Source organism: Genypterus blacodes, unplaced genomic scaffold, assembly GCF_046128005.1.
Source record: "Genypterus blacodes isolate CSIRO-AG114 ecotype Tasmania unplaced genomic scaffold, CSIRO-AGI_Gbla_v1 ptg000064l_1, whole genome shotgun sequence".
NCBI classification, from domain to species: Eukaryota; Metazoa; Chordata; class Actinopteri; order Ophidiiformes; family Ophidiidae; genus Genypterus; species Genypterus blacodes.
In genome coordinates, this window is record NW_027466876.1 from 2262658 (window position 1) to 2278397 (window position 15740).

A 15740-nucleotide genomic window follows, 5' to 3' on the forward strand; every position below is an offset into this window, starting at 1 on the left:
CGAGCTGCCTTGCATCTCTTTCATCCTGACGCATGTGTGAATCCAGGACCAAAGCTCTCATTCACAGCTCTGTCACAGCTCCGTCAAGCATGAAATGAAGGCAGTGAAAGATGGTGTGTTTGTTCTTGCGGGTTATTCTCGTATTTCTTCAAAAATGTAGGTTTAATATTTCCAAAAATGGAGACAGCTTAACAGACTGGCCAAACTTGAGGCCTGTATCTTAAAATGGGTCTGGGGGCAAACAGAGCCTCACAAACCAAACACACACACACACACACACACACTAAATATAGACTCAGGCTGAGATATCCGATTGAATTGTCAATCGACGATGACATACGTTCTTGATGTGCAGGATATCTAATGTGTCAGTGTGTGACATTGGGAGAGCTGTGATTGCCCTCTGCTGGATTTAAAAAGAAATTGCATCTGCTGCTTAACAATCGATTTCAAGAGAAAATCAGGTTAAATCCAACAACAATCAACAATATTGTGCTTATGATTCAGGAAATTGTTTAATGATTTCATCCTCATAACAGACATGGATCTATTTATTCAATTTCTTTTAACCATTTTTGTCAAGTAAAAATGTCAATGTTGTCATTATTGCGCCATAATATACACATGTAGTTCTAAGGACAGGAACAACATCACTTCCTATTATACTTCAATAGATTCCATGGGGATAATGACATTTTTCCCAATGTTGCCTTTCATCAATAATATTCCTGTCAAAAGTCCTGTCCACAGCTTGGGACTGCCATCAGTCTGTGAGACCAACCATTCTCTTGCTCACTTCCCACAGTTGCTTAGCTGCTTGGTCATCTGTGGCTTTGGCCATCAGTTCTTCCTCTTTACAGTTGGCGAAACACTTCCCCGACACTCCATCCACCTCAGGGGAGCAGGCCAGGTAAAGTGGAGTCTGGGCCCCCTCCAGAGGACTCTTAAAAAAGACCAGCGAGGCGAGGCCGAACAGGGGCTTAGCCAGGAATGGGATTGGAACGTGCCGTCCTAGTCTGGTCCTCACGATCCCCGGGGTGAGAGCGTTGACCGTCACCCCCGAGCCCTCCAGCCGCTGAGATAGTTCCAGTGTGAACAGCAGGTTGGCCAGCTTACTCTGACTGTAGCAGAAAGCTTTATCGTAGTTATTTTCGCTATTCAGGTCATCAAAGTTGACGTGGCCGTACTTGTAAAGCTTGGATGAGACGACCACGATGCGGCCCGGTGCGGATGCCTTCAGGAGGTCCAGCAGCAGGTTTGTGATGAGGAAGTGACCCAGGTGATTCACGCCCAGCTGCATCTCAAAGCCGTCCTCCGTCTTGGTGTAGGGACACTGGTAGATGCCTGCGTTGTTGATGAGTACGTCTATCTTGGACTCCTCCTGACACGACACAGAGACGTGAAGCGTTTAGCAACAAATTCAGGTGGAATCATACATAAATATTGTATTTTCAGTCACAGAAAGACCTTATATTTCACAATTTTATATTAACTAAAAAAAAAACAGTCTATTCAGCCCAGGGACTAATAATAATAATAATAATAATAATAATAATAATAATGAGAATAATGAGAATACCTGGAAGCCAATACTGTGCTTTCTGATTCTCTTGTACACCTGAATGCATCAGAGCCATATTCTTTCCTTAATCAAGACGTTTAATATGTGTGTTTTCTTACATGTGGTTTGTGTCAGTAAAATAGGCAAATTTGTGCATCAGTTGCTTTTTTGAGCTCATTGCTTGGAAGTTATTGGTACAGAAGTAGCTACGTTGTGTTACTAATGGAGTAAGAGGACAACAAATGTGTTAACAGCTCTAGGTGGAGCACGTAAAGTAACTATCCGGAGACAAATATACTTTGATGGCAGCACTCTGCTTTGTGTTGCATTGTATTGTACTAAAAGGAATGAACTAGACAGAAAGCTACGTTGTTGACAAGGCAGTATAACAAATAATATCAATCCACAGTCGTACCTCTTTAATTTCTGTACAAAATCTGCGGACTGATCCAAGTGAAGCCAGGTCCAGGTGTTTGATGACCACCTGACCCTGATCTGGTCCCGCGTGTTCCTTGATGTCCCTAGCTGCCTCCTCGGCGCTCTCCAGGTCCCGACAGGCCATGATGACACGGGCCTGGAGTTTGAGCAGCTCCCCGGCCACGGCCTTCCCTATCCCGCTGTTAGCCCCGGTCACAATGACCGTCTTCCCCTGCATCATGTCGATGGGGTACCGGAGCAGCTTTACGGCTTCCTGCTGGGGAAACAAACGGCGCAAAACGAGCAGAATCCCACCGCCAACAGCCGCAGCGACGAACACCGCTATGTACATAACGGTGCCCGGTCAGCAGGGTCAATAACAACACGGGGTGTCACGAGTGAATTGTGCCCCGTTGCAAAATGATCCCGGAAATACTTCAGGCGAAGATTGGTAAGACAACTACAGGTTTTTTTTGTGTGTGTACGAGTCATAAATTATCAAAATAAAATAAACGTGGAAAAGTAACTCGGCGAACTAATGTTATGTTTATTGGAATTTTTTTCACTTAATTTATGCTAGGAAGCTAACGGTAGCTACATGTGTGGGTACTTCCGGTGAATTTCCGCAAATGATCAATACGCTGTGCTAAAGCTGCGTGTAGGGGTACACCTGTATCCAAAAGTTTTACTTTTAGAAATGCAAATCATAATTGTTAGGTTTGAGTTTTAAATGGTGTATTGTATAATGATGATGATGATAATAATAATAATAATAATACTAATACTAATACTAATACTACTACTAATAATAATAATAAATCTATCCATCCTGCTACACCCATCGTTTGACAAAGTCGAAATGTTTTGGTACTCTTAAAAAAAGATGAAAGCTGAAGAGTAGTCTGCACACTTGTTCAGCACCTGACCCTAACTTGTGTTGCGCATACCATTTGGTAATTTAATTCAATTTAAATATGGAAATGATATCAAATGCGCGAACAGCTTTCAAGTGGCGTAAATCAGCCAAACGGAGATGATGGACAGACTCACTTCCTCTTCGCTTCGTGTCTCTGCAGTTGGGTAATATCCCTCCCTGGCTTGTTTCTGCGTTTGCCTCAGTTCCTGTTATCTGTTGGCTATACCGAAGTGTCAGTGGGAGAGAGAGCACAGTGTTGTGTAGTTATGTAGAGTGATGTAGATTAATGTGTATAACCTGCGATTGCGGATAAAGTCAACAGTACTTTAACAGTTTTCGCTTGCGTATTTAAGCACCTGGAGACGCAGCTCAACCTTTAATATTCGGATTCGTAAACTCATTTCCAAAGGAGTCGACTGTGTGCTTTTAACATAGTAGATGAAATAATGTCTTCACTTTCCATCCTGTGCATTCTGCTTGTGATTCCAGCTTTTTGTGAGGGTAAGTCAGCCTTTTTTTGTGGTAGAAGATATGTGATGTTAACAGGAGCGGTGAGCGGTGAACTTTGTGTAAACAGAGTTATAGGAAAGCTTTGAGTTTGGTTTTGGTTTCTATCTAAAATATTCAATCGTTCAAGAGCCACAAAGATTATAATCTATATTATATATGATTATTGTTATTATGCTCCCTTGTTTGCAGTGTACTATCCTTTATCCTGTACTGCTTTAACACTGCATGATGATTTAACTGATGCTCTAGCTCAACCTAATGAGGTGTCTTATTCTATCAGTAGTTATTTACTATACTTTCTATTCTATCAGACTCCCCCCCAATCAGTATCTATATTCCTGCATTTAAGAACTGCAACAATGTTCCTTATAAACTGGAGAGACACTGAAAAATAATCCATGAAATTACCTGGCAACTCCCAAAAGCTTTTGACAAACTGGAGGCAGATACATCTTTCTAATCTAATTTTTCTCAGGCACCTGAGCCTGAGGGGGAAATTATTCAGAGGAGAGGCTACGGCTCGATTCGTTTGTGCATGTTTAGTTTTCAATACTGACTGTAATATTTCACCCAAAAAGGCAGGGAGGAGCAGAGTTGAGTACGGGTGGCTTTCCCTTGCCCGGCTCGTAAATGGATCCACCGGACACTCAGTTGTCTTCAAATTAGTCAAAATATATCTAAACTAAACTATTGACTAATTAACTAATGACTTTAGAGTCCAGGGGGGTTACACAATTGTCTGATGCATTATCATAAAGACACATTAGTATTCATTCCTGGCTTTGCTATCATCCACTGCAGGCCAGCGTGGGAAGAGGTGCAGTGTTGTCCCCAAAGACAAATACATTGAAATGGGATCTGCCATCGAGATCGAATGCCACAGCTCCTGCATTCGTGGAAACGTATTCTGGACACTGAATAACATACAAATTGATGAAAGCTTGTCAGAGACTGTCAACTCCTCATATTCCATCTTGTCACTGAAGAATTTCACACACCCCAGTGCTGTACTGCAATGCCACAGTGTTCTGACTGAGCAAGTCCTTGGAGGAACCACCATCAAAACATACTGTAAGAAATCATTTTGGTACTTCTTATTCTTGTCTCACTATAATGATGGTGGTATGCCTGCAGTAATCGACATGAAACCCTGCCTTGCTCTCCATCCACAGCAAAACCCAACAAAATATCCTGCCTGGTACAATGTAAAGATCAGACTGTAGTCGGCACTCCGGACCTCATCAAGTGCAGCTGGCAACATGCAGCGACTTCTTCATTGAAAATAAGTTACAGCTTAAGGTGAGTTTTATTTTTGTCCTTGTTCTTCCTTGGAAATATGTCCGAATTATTGATTCAATTGAACACATTTTCCTTTCAGTGTACTAGAGCATAATGGATCCAAAGAAATATGCAGCTCAGACACGACCTCATGCAGCGGGGATTTGGCGGTGTCATTCTTCCGCAAACACTCCATCATCGTTCGAGCTAAAACTGAGGAATGGAACACTTCCTCTGACCCTTATGAATTTCTTGCTCGTGATAGATGTAAGTAATGTAAAGAATCTATCACTCATCTATTTGTGCTTCTAACTTTGTGAATTGCTGAATTTTTTTGTTGACAATTTGTGATTACATCCCCTCAGTCAAAATAAATCGTCCTGTGATACGTTTGAACCTCTCCTCACTTCTATTGGTTGAATGGGACAGACCATTTGAAAGCGAGATCTTTCATTGTCAAGTCAAACACAACAAGGTATGTTCCCCTTGTTGTATCATAGATTATCTACCGTAATCACTGTACCGTATATTATTAAATTATCGCTTATGTGCTTCAGGTTTGATGCAATCTGCACTTCATTCCTTGTACCTGTGACATACGCAATGACAATCAAATTCAATCTAATCTAATCTAATCTAAAATTGTCAAAGATGCGAAACATGTAACATTTGCTGCATTTGCCCTCCTACACTCCAATGTTGCAGGACCCACTGTGGCTGATGAATGTTGGTTAATTGAGTGATCACTGATTACTAAAAATAATAGTTTGTCTGCTTTTGTTTGTCCAATAATGTAAATGAAAGAACCCTGGAGTTGAGAGAATTTACGGGAAAGCAAATGTTTCAAACCAGTAATGAATCTTCGATAACCTCATACTTTCTTCTTTATTACCCAGTCTAACCAGGTGCTTAATACATCGCATCAAGGGAGTAGAAAGGTGATGATTGACAAACTTGGGTCCTGCATGAAGTACACAGTATCAGCCCGCTGTGCTTTAGGCAAGGCCCCCTGGAGTGACTGGAGCCAGGAACAGACGGTTCTAACCGATCTGAACAGTAAGCATCTTATATGTGTATTATAATGTGCCTGTGTGGATGATCTGTGACATCACTGCAACGCTGAGAAACACAAACGAAATTAACGAACCATTTACAAGAATTTGTTATATAAACGTGTACAATATCATGCAATCCAGTACAATTACCCAGCAATCAAATCTTCTTTGTGATAGTTAGGCAGGATTGCAGACGTACACCTTTTAAATATGGTATATCAATAGATATCAATCAGATAAACAAGACAGCTGGAAGTTACAACAATCATGACTCACGGCTGCAGTTGTGATAAAGCTCACCGCAGGCCAAGTTGACACATTTTCAGAGAATTCATTCAAGTTGGGATTCGCATTGCAATGGAATGTCTCCCTGTAAAAAGCTCACAAAGGGGATTCTCCCTTATGTCCTGGAAAGACTACCATGTTCTCGAGAATATGTTATTTGTTTCAGTTCCAGTCTTGTTTCCCTCCTTGTGCTTTCGTCATGCTCCAATACGTGCCTATGTAATCTAATCAGACCACACTGACACTGCTTTACAGAGAGTGATGTCAAGCTGCAACTGTGGAGAAAGGTAGCTGAGCCAGACAAGAATGGGCTTAGAGATGTCCGTGCCATGTGGAGGGTAAGGAATCTTTATTTGTTGTTGTTTGTTGTTTTATCAACCTCTTATTATTATTACACCTCCTGTGAAATCCATGTATCTACGAAATCTCTGAAAAACAGCGTGTGTATGAGATAAACAAGTGGATTATTAGAGAGTTTTGTGATCTGAAGAGTCTTCTCATCATATGAATCAGAATAAAATCCATATCCGTTAGATAGATGCATGGTTTTCAGTGGTCAGGGATGCTTCTTCCTTATGTTTCATTGTATTACTCCAGGTCCTAAATGCTTCTAACTTCCTATGCAGGAGATTCCACCGGCATGTCGAGGCAGTTTTAGCTACACTATTGAAGCTTTACCTCTCGGGAAAGGAGGCAAACACGGGATCCTAACCTGCAGTGCCCCAACCTGTGATTTTAACGTGACCCAAGATGCCCACACAATCATTCTCACAGTCTTCCATAATGGAGTACAGCTTGTAGAGGACTCTGTTTACATCCCAGCCATTGGAGAGAGTGAGTGCTTTTTGCTTTTTTTTCTAGCCTCAGCTTGCCTCTTCACTTTGTAAAAAAAAAATCATATTTATGTATTTCTATGTGCAGACCTGTCCCAAGTTAGTGACATCCAGACCTTATCGATGGAAGGTGATATTCTGGTCCGCTGGGAGGCTCCTCTTCAACCTGTCAGTGGTTACGTGATTGACTGGACCCACGATGGGGTTGAATACTTTTGGAAGGAAAGCAAATACACTTATGTGACATTGTTGGGTAAGTAGATTATAAAACTCTTATAGTGGATAGAAATGATGTAATACAAACACTTAAAGCACATTCATACAGATGGAAAGATGAGGCTTGTGGGTGGAATCCAAGCCATGATGAACAACACGCTGATTTAAGGCTATGACTTGACGTGTTTGTCCACCAGATCAATTTGTGTCTTGTCTCCAATTGCCTTAATGGGTGTAGAGATAAACAGCTTTTGATGGATGCACTGGTGAAAATTTGACTTAAAAGCTTCTAGGCAATGCATTAGTCAGAGAGGTTTAACGTCATCCTAAAAAAGGGGGGGGGGGGGATTTTGTAGAACTCTCTCTCCCTCTCTCTCTGTGTGCATAAACCTGAGCAGTAGCAGAACTACAAGTGCACATACAACTGTTTCTATTTATATTCTTTCCTTTTCTACAGATCTCCTGGATTATACACCATACAACATAACAGTAACCCCAATCCTCCATGACACTACAGGAAATGGTACACAAGCCCGGGAGATCTGCTCCAGAATGGGATGTATGTCATCAGCTCTTCAGAATGTCTTTTCTTAAACCAATTGTTTTATTTTTGATACAACTGATTTTAAAGACGTGACACCTCCTTGCAGACCCAGGGAGTGTCTCCATCGACGTCACAGCCAAGGACAAACGCGCCCTCGTGAGCTGGACTGTGGATTCACAGAAGCCATGCAGCGGCGCGGTTGTCAACTACACAGTCTTCTACGGGACACCAAATGGCCTGCAGCTCAGTAAGCTACAATACAACATTGTTTGAATTCCACTTAAGATGATCAGTGTAACGGGTTGAAGACGTTAATTCAATTTTGACATGGCGTGTTGTGATTGGTTTCTTCCCAGATGTCACCTTAGATAGCACAAATCGGAGCGTCTGGCTGGTAAATCTGAAACCAAACACCCAGTACATTGTCTCCATCAGTGCCAGTGCTCTTACTGGAAATTCCAGGAGTGTTAACAGGTACTTTGGAACCACAAGATTTGGTGAGTGTTCTGTAAGGGCTCCTCATTAACATAAGACAACACTACTGAGTCATTACCTTTGAATAGCACAGGAGTAGTACACGAAATCCCCTTCATCATAACAACTGATATTACTCATCAAAACCACATGTTGAGTAACTCTCCTACTAGACTCCTAAGTCATTTGATAATACAAGAGTACCAGACATGTATTTCACAATTTTGGTGAGCTGGGTCAATTCATAAATCATTTCACAGATCCCGATCTCGTCGCAGCACTCATTATCTGCGGAAGCATCGCAACAGTCCTGGTGCTGGTGCTCGGATTGAGCTGCGTTGTTCTGTAAGTTCTGGTGTTTTACGAGTTCGGGTTCAACGCTACAACAATACAAAAGTGGTCGGGACTCTATGACAACACCAAAGAGTTGTGATCCTCTGCTTTTTTTTATTAAGGTGGAAGAAATTCTGGGAGAAAGCGGTGCCGGACCCTGGCGTCAGCTCTGTGGCGCTGTGGCGGTCCCCCATTCATCATCATCAAAAGGTGAAACACCGATACAGCAAGGAATTGCACCCACATTCACACAACTGAGGGAGTGCAAACTTTTTCATCTTTGGGCTTGACTCTCTCTGCATATGTGCGTGCATGTTGATATTTGCTTGCAGAGCTTCCAGCCATTTTGCGTTCCTGCTGAAAGCGACACCATCTGTGAGAGGGTTTACCCTTGCAAGGACCACACACTGACATCGCCCACTGCTGTGCCAGCTACAGACTGCAACGGCAATCCACACCCCCGCCCAACCAGCGATCAAGCAGACAAAAACACCCACTCAGACAACATTCTTGCTCCAGACCCAACGCAGGAGAGACCGACTGAGCCTGTACAGACAGCGCAATCATCTTTCGGAGAAACCACGGTACTCTTGACTTCCCAGAATGATTTTCACAGACCATATCGACAGCAGAGCTCTGTGGAACTGCCTGCCCCGACGACCAATAAACCGTGTAAGCACATAACAAGACAGCAAGACAAGACAGCACCCATGGCTGTTTATGTGACTTTGGATATGTTTCAACAGGGTCAGACACGGTGAAGAAAAGGTCAAAAAGCAGTGAATCACCATTTCTCTGTTTATGTGATGTCATCCTTCTTGTTATTTATTATGGTGTTATGATAATGGTCCTGAGTGTTTTAGTAGGCATATAATTACAAACTGTGTACAGTAATTGGAATAACTGTCTATTTCCATACTGTCTACTAATAATTAATGTAGCTTAACATTGTGAATAGGAACAGAATTTCAAGATAAACCCTGAAAGGGCACAAGTAACATTCAAAAGTTTGGAATAATTCGGAAAATGTAGGGACTCATATGTCAGGAGGGGATTTTGGAATGGATCACTTTCAAGAACTTTTAAAAGTTAGAAAATTGTTTGAGGTTGGGAATAAACCTGGATTAAGACTGAGATTGGGCAAAAATCTGAAGAAAAAAGGAATGATCTTCCAAGGTCAAGACTGAAAATGTGTGAGGAACCCTGGGAAGCTGAATAATCAAGACATTTTTGAGACTTTTTCCTTGCATTGAGTTGATACTGACTTTTAGCACTAAGTTTTTCTTTTACTGCGTGACAATAATAGATGGCACCACAGGCCCATGATGATATAGAATTACAGTTGTACATGTTGACAATGAATTATATTTATTCCACTGAGCACACAGATATATTGCATGATCACAGGTTGCATTGCAGTGGAAACAAGCCACTGACATGTGAAGAAGAGGGTTGAGGGGCCAGAAAATGAGGAAGGTAAACCCTCAGAGGAAATGTCTTGTTGCGTAACAGAGGAAGGAGAAACGGTGGTGTTTAACTTATAACAAATAAAATAGTCTAATGAACATGGGGAATTACTCAGTAAAGGTGTATCTTTTGTTACAGCACTACAACTTACTGCATATCTCAGCAGCATTTCAATGACTATAACTGAACTTAAGAAAATGGCATATTCCACCTCACTAGTTTGCATGATTTCATTTTACTTGAAGTCATTATCATTTAAGATGAAAGGTAACATGATATGGTATTTTCTGTCAAATCATTCCTTTGCGTCAGAGATGCAGAGATGCCTGCGGTGTGAGTGCACAGAGCTGCTGTGTTGAGAGAAAACACAAGTTCCCCTGAATTTTAAGACATTGGTACCATCATCCAGATCCTCCACATGCACACAAATCCAGGAGGAATTTATGCTGCATCTTTTATAACAGAATGATAGTCTATATTATTTGATAATAGACTCAGTAATGGCGGTAACAACCATCTCCCACCTCAACTCAATTTCTAATTTGTATGACATCATGTAGACCTACATGTCAGAGCCTACCTTTATTGCAGTACTTTCGAATATGAATATGAGGTCTTTTAAGTGTTATATAATTACCATCCATTTACCATTATCTAAATTACCAGTGTCTTTGGATGACATCAAACATTTCTTGTTTTGGATGTCATCACTCTTGTTATTTAAGTAGTCTAATGATATCACTATTGTCTATTTAGGTTTATTAGAGTCTGAAACTGTAATAAGAAACTGTTATTTTTACTGTATTCTTGATTTTGTAATTTAGTTTTTTAAGGGACAGTTATCTAGTTTCGTCGTGCGGGTTGTCAAGAAGTGACATTTATTGTAAAGAGGAAGGAAGACGCGTGTTGCATGTAAATTTGGAAAGTATTGGTTGTGTACTTTTCATATAAACCAATAGGTGGCAGTGTTACGCCGGTTGACGTCTTTACTGCAGACATACCAACAACCTGAAGAAGTAGAAGGCTAGCTGCTTTAGCTAATGCCTGCTAGTTTGTTTATGAACTGCAATGACGTTATGACCAGGATTTAAGGAAAATAGACTTAAAACAACGTCGTTTCTGGGCTGCTGGAACTCTGATAATCGTGACAACCTATGGTTAGAGCAAAGGTTTACCGGCCTATCAAAAGGTTGACTGGGCTCAAAGTTGTTGGATGATTCTATCTGGGCTTGGAGCTAAAAGGCCCTGAATCCGCGGTGCGTCGTTGTTCGGCACCCCCGGGTCTGTGCCGTCTCTGAGCGGGAGAGAGGCTAACGCTACTGAACAGCGAGTCACTGCAACAGAAACAAACGCACAACATGTCACACACCGGACCCCCTCCGCGATGGAGGAACTGCCCCAGGAGAGGACAACCCGTAGCAGGTGAGAGAAAAGAGCGGAGTAAACAAGCTTACTTTCTACAAAGCTACAATGCAACGCTACGTCCGAACTTGTCCCCCAATTTACTGGCTCAACGTGTTATCTCCGAAATGTTACAACTAACTAACATACCGACTATATACGATGGTACAAGTTGGAATATGTAGCCCAGTGTTCTATTGAATGTCTCTTCAGTAATTCCATACAAAAGTAAACAGTTTGAATGCTCGAATGGGGAATCTGGTGTGGCGCTACTTAGCAAGCTGTGCTAACTGGCTAACACGATGTTCACAGCGAGTTTCTCAACATTCATTGCCCATTTTAAAATCCACAAGTTACTCGGTTTAAAATGAAAAGAAGTGTTTGCGAGACTCCAGTTGCTTGCTTGTATTCGTTACGGAACACAAACGGCTGCTAGGTCAGTCAGCATGAGTGTTGTTGCTATCTGCCGCATCACGTGTCAAAACAAACGCAAGGTTAGTGATGCTATGAGCTAAACGTCATTTCAGCGGGATGATAAGTGTTATTAATAATAAATAACACTATTGTTTGGATTATTGTAACGTTATGAACAAGATTTACATTGGTATTGCCAAGACTTCAAGCCAGCTAAAGAGCCCAGGGGGTCACACTCACACTCACACCTGTTAGCTGTTTATGTTAATTAGGACACATGTGGGTTTGATTAGTTTCAGGTGTATTTGCTCTCAAGATGACCAGCAGTGTCATGATCAAGATCTGTAATAAGTAACGACACTAAACTGAATTGTGTTACAGATGTATGGACGAGCAGTAAATAGTTGATAATAGTCATGTACATTTTCACTGGTTTCACGTCCTGTTAACTTCTGTTGTTGCCTTGTGTGTAGTGTAGTGTAGTGTGCTTGTAAACCCAGGAATGTGATTTGTTCAGGGATTTGTGAGATACATGTGCCAAAGTGTGTGTGTGTGTGTGTGTGTTCGTTCACCATCTGTCAGCAGTATATTTCTAAAAGTGACAGAAGATTAGATGATTTTCTGGATTAAAATATGACTACGTGGAGAGATTTACGTCTGCATTTTAACAAATAGGCATCAACACGTTTGTCTACTACCAGTTTGTAGCTTAAGTGATGTAGATTTTTCGCAATATAAATGTCTTTGGCATTGTTCAATTCAAGATTATTACTATGTAATGATTGTAAATATGGATTAATACTGATACAAAAGCTAAATCTGAATTGTTTGGTCTGCAAGTCTGAATGCCCTGTAGTTGATGATGTTACCTTAGTGATATGATATCGCAGAAGTTACTGAAATGAATAAGGATACAATCAGGCTTGTGAGGAAGAAGTTAACCCCTTCATAACGTAATGCTTTGATACTAGTGAACCATCAACTCATCATTGTTTGTTTTCCTTTTATTTCTCTTCCCCTTTTTTTAGGTAAATTCTTGCCGATGAAAACAATGTTGGGTCCCAGATATGATGACCAAGTAGCAGAGGAGAATAGGTTTCACCCAAGCATGCTGTCAAACTATTTGAAAAGTTTGAAGGTAAGGAATCCCGGAAAGATTCAGACATAACTAGCCAAGTGAGTTGGTTTGAAAATGGAATTCCCTTGTGACACTTTGCCTTTTCTGTCTCAGGTGAAAATGGGTTTGCTTTTGGATTTGACGAACACTACTCGCTTCTATGACCGCAACGACATTGAAAAAGAAGGCATCAAATATGTGAAACTTCAATGCAAAGGGTATGACTGATTTCACTGTCAGCAACAGACGTAATTGACAGCGAGGTGGAACATGCCAAATATTGAGCACGTCGAGAATCTAAAGTTCTTCCATGTTGTTTTAGACACGGAGAATGCCCTTCGACGGACACTACTGCCATGTTCATCCGGCTGTGCGAACACTTCATGGAGAAGAATCCCACAGAGTTAATTGGTAAGTTCTAAATTGTATTAATACCTGCTTGAGTTTGTAGTTTTGTCACAGATTATTTGTGTTCACTTCAGGTGTCATTCCAGTAACACTTTTACAACCCATTGTTACATAGCACAATGCTGCTATAGGTTGGAAATGTCAGGTGAGGGATTGGATTGCCTCTCAATGTAGCCACTTCACGTAAAACACTCACTCACCAGCTTTTGAATGGCCGCTTCTTCCTGTGCTACAGTCCTTGTCATAGCCTGAACTCCTACTGTTAGCCCCGGGAGAGTGTAGAAGCCACTTATTTTCATCAGCATAGTATGACATGGCTGGAGGTTCGATGTCTCTCTACAGTTGTAGTACTTTCCTCCCAAATATTAGATTTGACTCTATAGTGACACCCACACTGTGTCTGAGAAAGTGAAGGGATCCATACAAAACAGGCACTACAAGCCACTATTGAGCCTCTACTGTCTGCAGAAGAGACACTGGGGCCATCTGTCAGGGAAGGATTTGGTGAAGTATGAGGAAACCAAGTAGTGACAACAATGTGGACATTTCTTCTGCTTCCCTTTAGTGCTGAACCACAATAATGTTTCAAAGTCTCGAAATGTTCCAACAGCTCACACTTGACACTCACAAACTTTTTAGACACGTTTTAACTTGACTCGCAATGCCAAGTCTATCGCATCTAGTAGCCACCTGATCTGTTCATTTCACATCCTCCAAGGTAGTATCGCATACGTCCGTGTTCTTCAGTTTATGGAAATTCCAAAGGACTGAAAAACAAACGGGACAGCAGGAACATTTCCAGGCCTGTCTCCAGCCCCTGTCTGTCATCCATCCTCCTCATCTTGCCTTTAACTGCATGAGCCCAAGAAACACAAGAGTTGTTTCTGTAAGAAGGCAACACTAATAGGCGGCTACACGAGATAAAGTGACACATCAAAAGTGAATCACAAGACTTTTCTAAGAAGTGAAGAACCTGAGAATGTGCACTCACCTGGAAGTCTTAGGAGAGGGATGACTGCTGTCATCCAGTTAGAAATAAAGGATGGTAACAGTAGACCATTGGGTGTGATGAAGTGTTTTGGCCATGATCATGACTGTGGATGCATTGTGCACTGTGGAACCTGAGCTGCTTTGGCCTGACAATCTCACACATTCAGATATCAAACCAGAAACTGAACCAATAGGAAGAAGAATAGCTCCAAGCTGACTCCAAAGTGTATTGATAACAGTCAGATTCTGTCCCACCAATCACAGACATTGACCCAGATGACGTTCCCGTCACTTGTTGAGTTTACTTTTCTTTTTTTCATCTACACTTTGTGTTGTGGTTTATAATAAAAACCTCAAACTAAACTGGTTCTCTCTTTGCTTCTGTGATACTTAAGGAATGGCCGATGATATTCATATTTTCTTTTTAGTGTAAGCATTGCATCTGTCTTTAAAGAATTTGCATGCAATTTATCAAAAATAACAATAATAACAAGTGCACAAGTGAAGTATGTTGATCACATTTAGGTTTCATAAAATCCAAACAGGCTTTTTAGCTTTAATCTGGCATGTCTTTATTGAATTAAAATAATTGATTTTATATATACATACTATAAATCTCAGCACATGATGCTCGACTTAAACAGATTTGAACTTCTTCATCCTTAAATCTTCAAAGTAGAACATTTGTTTATCTTTATGCGAATTAAGTTTTGTGAGGGTTTACTAGGAAAATACAAAAATGTCTTAATTGAAGCATTTAGTACAGTTGAAGGTGGCTTCTCTCAACAAGTAGTCTTTGTTTCAAGTTCTCAGAATATAGTTATCATTGCGTTGATAGACTTTTGGAATCCTGGACCTATTGACTTGTCATGGGAGTCATAAATCTATAAAACCACTTTTGGTATGAAATGTGTGCTGCATTTTCATTCTGTTTGACCAGAAATGCGGAATTGGATTAGGTTCTTAGTAGTATTACCCTATATGCTCAGCAGAGGGCAGCATTACTCCAACCTTGGGGTTCACACCGTTTCATTTGAGAAGTTCACACTAATGTTCTGTAAGTGTTTTATATGCATGTAGTTTCTCTCACGCTTCTGATGGGCACAGCAATACTGTTGTGTAATTTATTGAAAGTGGTCTGTGAAGGTTCTGAGTCATCCAGGTCATGGTATCCAACGAAGGTCGATCTTAGGCAACTGAACTTGCTGGTAAAGGCTTGAAGACGTTTCACCTCTCATCTGAAAGGCTTGTGTTTTGTGATCTCTCTTCTTCTCCATCTTCATTCATAGTCTGACAGGTGTTGTGTTGTTGTGTTGACAGGCAATGACCGTCATGTTTATTTCCAAAGTGTGTTTTTTTGCGAGCATCTGTTACTAGTTTTAGTTATGCAAAGCTTTTTTGGAAGGGTATTTGGTGGTGACACCCAGTGTCCTAAGTGTACATGGCGACTGAAGTTGCACTTTCACATTGAGAACAGCAGGGCCCTCTGTTACGCTTCAGTTGAGCATGTTGCAAATCTGT

General features: G+C 41.1%; 3 protein-coding genes across 5 annotated transcripts in view; 2 read left to right on the top strand and 1 right to left on the bottom strand.

Moving 5' to 3' along the window:
- Positions 1-588: 588 nt before the first annotated feature.
- On the bottom strand, positions 589-2330 carry rdh14b (retinol dehydrogenase 14b). Of its 2 annotated transcripts, none has more exons than XM_076154941.1 (2): positions 1977-2330; positions 589-1378 (listed from the first exon to the last, which is right to left on the bottom strand). In XM_076154941.1, exons 1-2 carry the CDS (start codon positions 2328-2330, stop codon positions 764-766), a joined length of 969 nt encoding a protein of 322 aa, XP_076011056.1. In that variant the 3' UTR covers positions 589-763. The 2 variants fall into 2 exon arrangements, with proteins under 2 accessions (XP_076011056.1, XP_076011055.1); XM_076154940.1 differs by having other exon boundaries at positions 589-1381.
- An 11-nt stretch (positions 2331-2341) lies between these two features.
- LOC143004085 (interleukin-6 receptor subunit beta-like) lies at positions 2342-9989 on the top strand. 2 transcript variants are annotated; one of them, XM_076154937.1, is made up of 15 exons: positions 2342-2429; positions 4206-4475; positions 4577-4703; positions 4783-4949; positions 5048-5157; positions 5579-5738; positions 6278-6360; positions 6649-6856; positions 6944-7108; positions 7529-7630; positions 7722-7862; positions 7972-8112; positions 8350-8434; positions 8545-8632; positions 8755-9989. In XM_076154937.1, the coding sequence occupies exons 1-15, from the start codon at positions 2399-2401 to the stop codon at positions 9181-9183; spliced, it is 2307 nt and encodes a 768-aa protein (XP_076011052.1). In that variant the 5' UTR covers positions 2342-2398; the 3' UTR covers positions 9184-9989. The 2 variants fall into 2 exon arrangements, with proteins under 2 accessions (XP_076011052.1, XP_076011051.1); XM_076154936.1 differs by lacking the exon at positions 2342-2429 and adding an exon at positions 2809-3395.
- Positions 9990-10879: 890 nt separating this feature from the next.
- Positions 10880-15740, top strand: part of rngtt (RNA guanylyltransferase and 5'-phosphatase) — a 58216-nt gene continuing 53355 nt past the window's right edge. Inside the window, exons 1-4 of the mRNA XM_076154939.1 lie at positions 10880-11311; positions 12733-12842; positions 12936-13039; positions 13144-13232. Coding sequence (XP_076011054.1) covers positions 11248-11311; positions 12733-12842; positions 12936-13039; positions 13144-13232 — 367 coding nt within the window. The 5' untranslated portion in view covers positions 10880-11247. The remainder of the gene's footprint in view (positions 11312-12732; positions 12843-12935; positions 13040-13143; positions 13233-15740) is intronic.

Excerpts from the sequence above, each read along its gene's own strand:
- rdh14b (XM_076154940.1), bottom strand. The coding sequence starts at position 2,330 with ATGTACATAGCGGTGTTCGTCGCTGCGGCTGTTGGCGGTGGGATTCTG. Across the intron at positions 1,382-1,976 it reads TTTGTACAGAAATTAAAGAG|GAGGAGTCCAAGATAGACGT; the intron begins GTACGACTGTGG and ends GTGTCGTGTCAG.
- LOC143004085 (XM_076154936.1), top strand. The coding sequence starts at position 3,341 with ATGTCTTCACTTTCCATCCTGTGCATTCTGCTTGTGATTCCAGCTTTT. Across the intron at positions 5,158-5,578 it reads GTCAAGTCAAACACAACAAG|TCTAACCAGGTGCTTAATAC; the intron begins GTATGTTCCCCT and ends TTTATTACCCAG. Across the intron at positions 8,633-8,754 it reads CCATTCATCATCATCAAAAG|AGCTTCCAGCCATTTTGCGT; the intron begins GTGAAACACCGA and ends ATTTGCTTGCAG.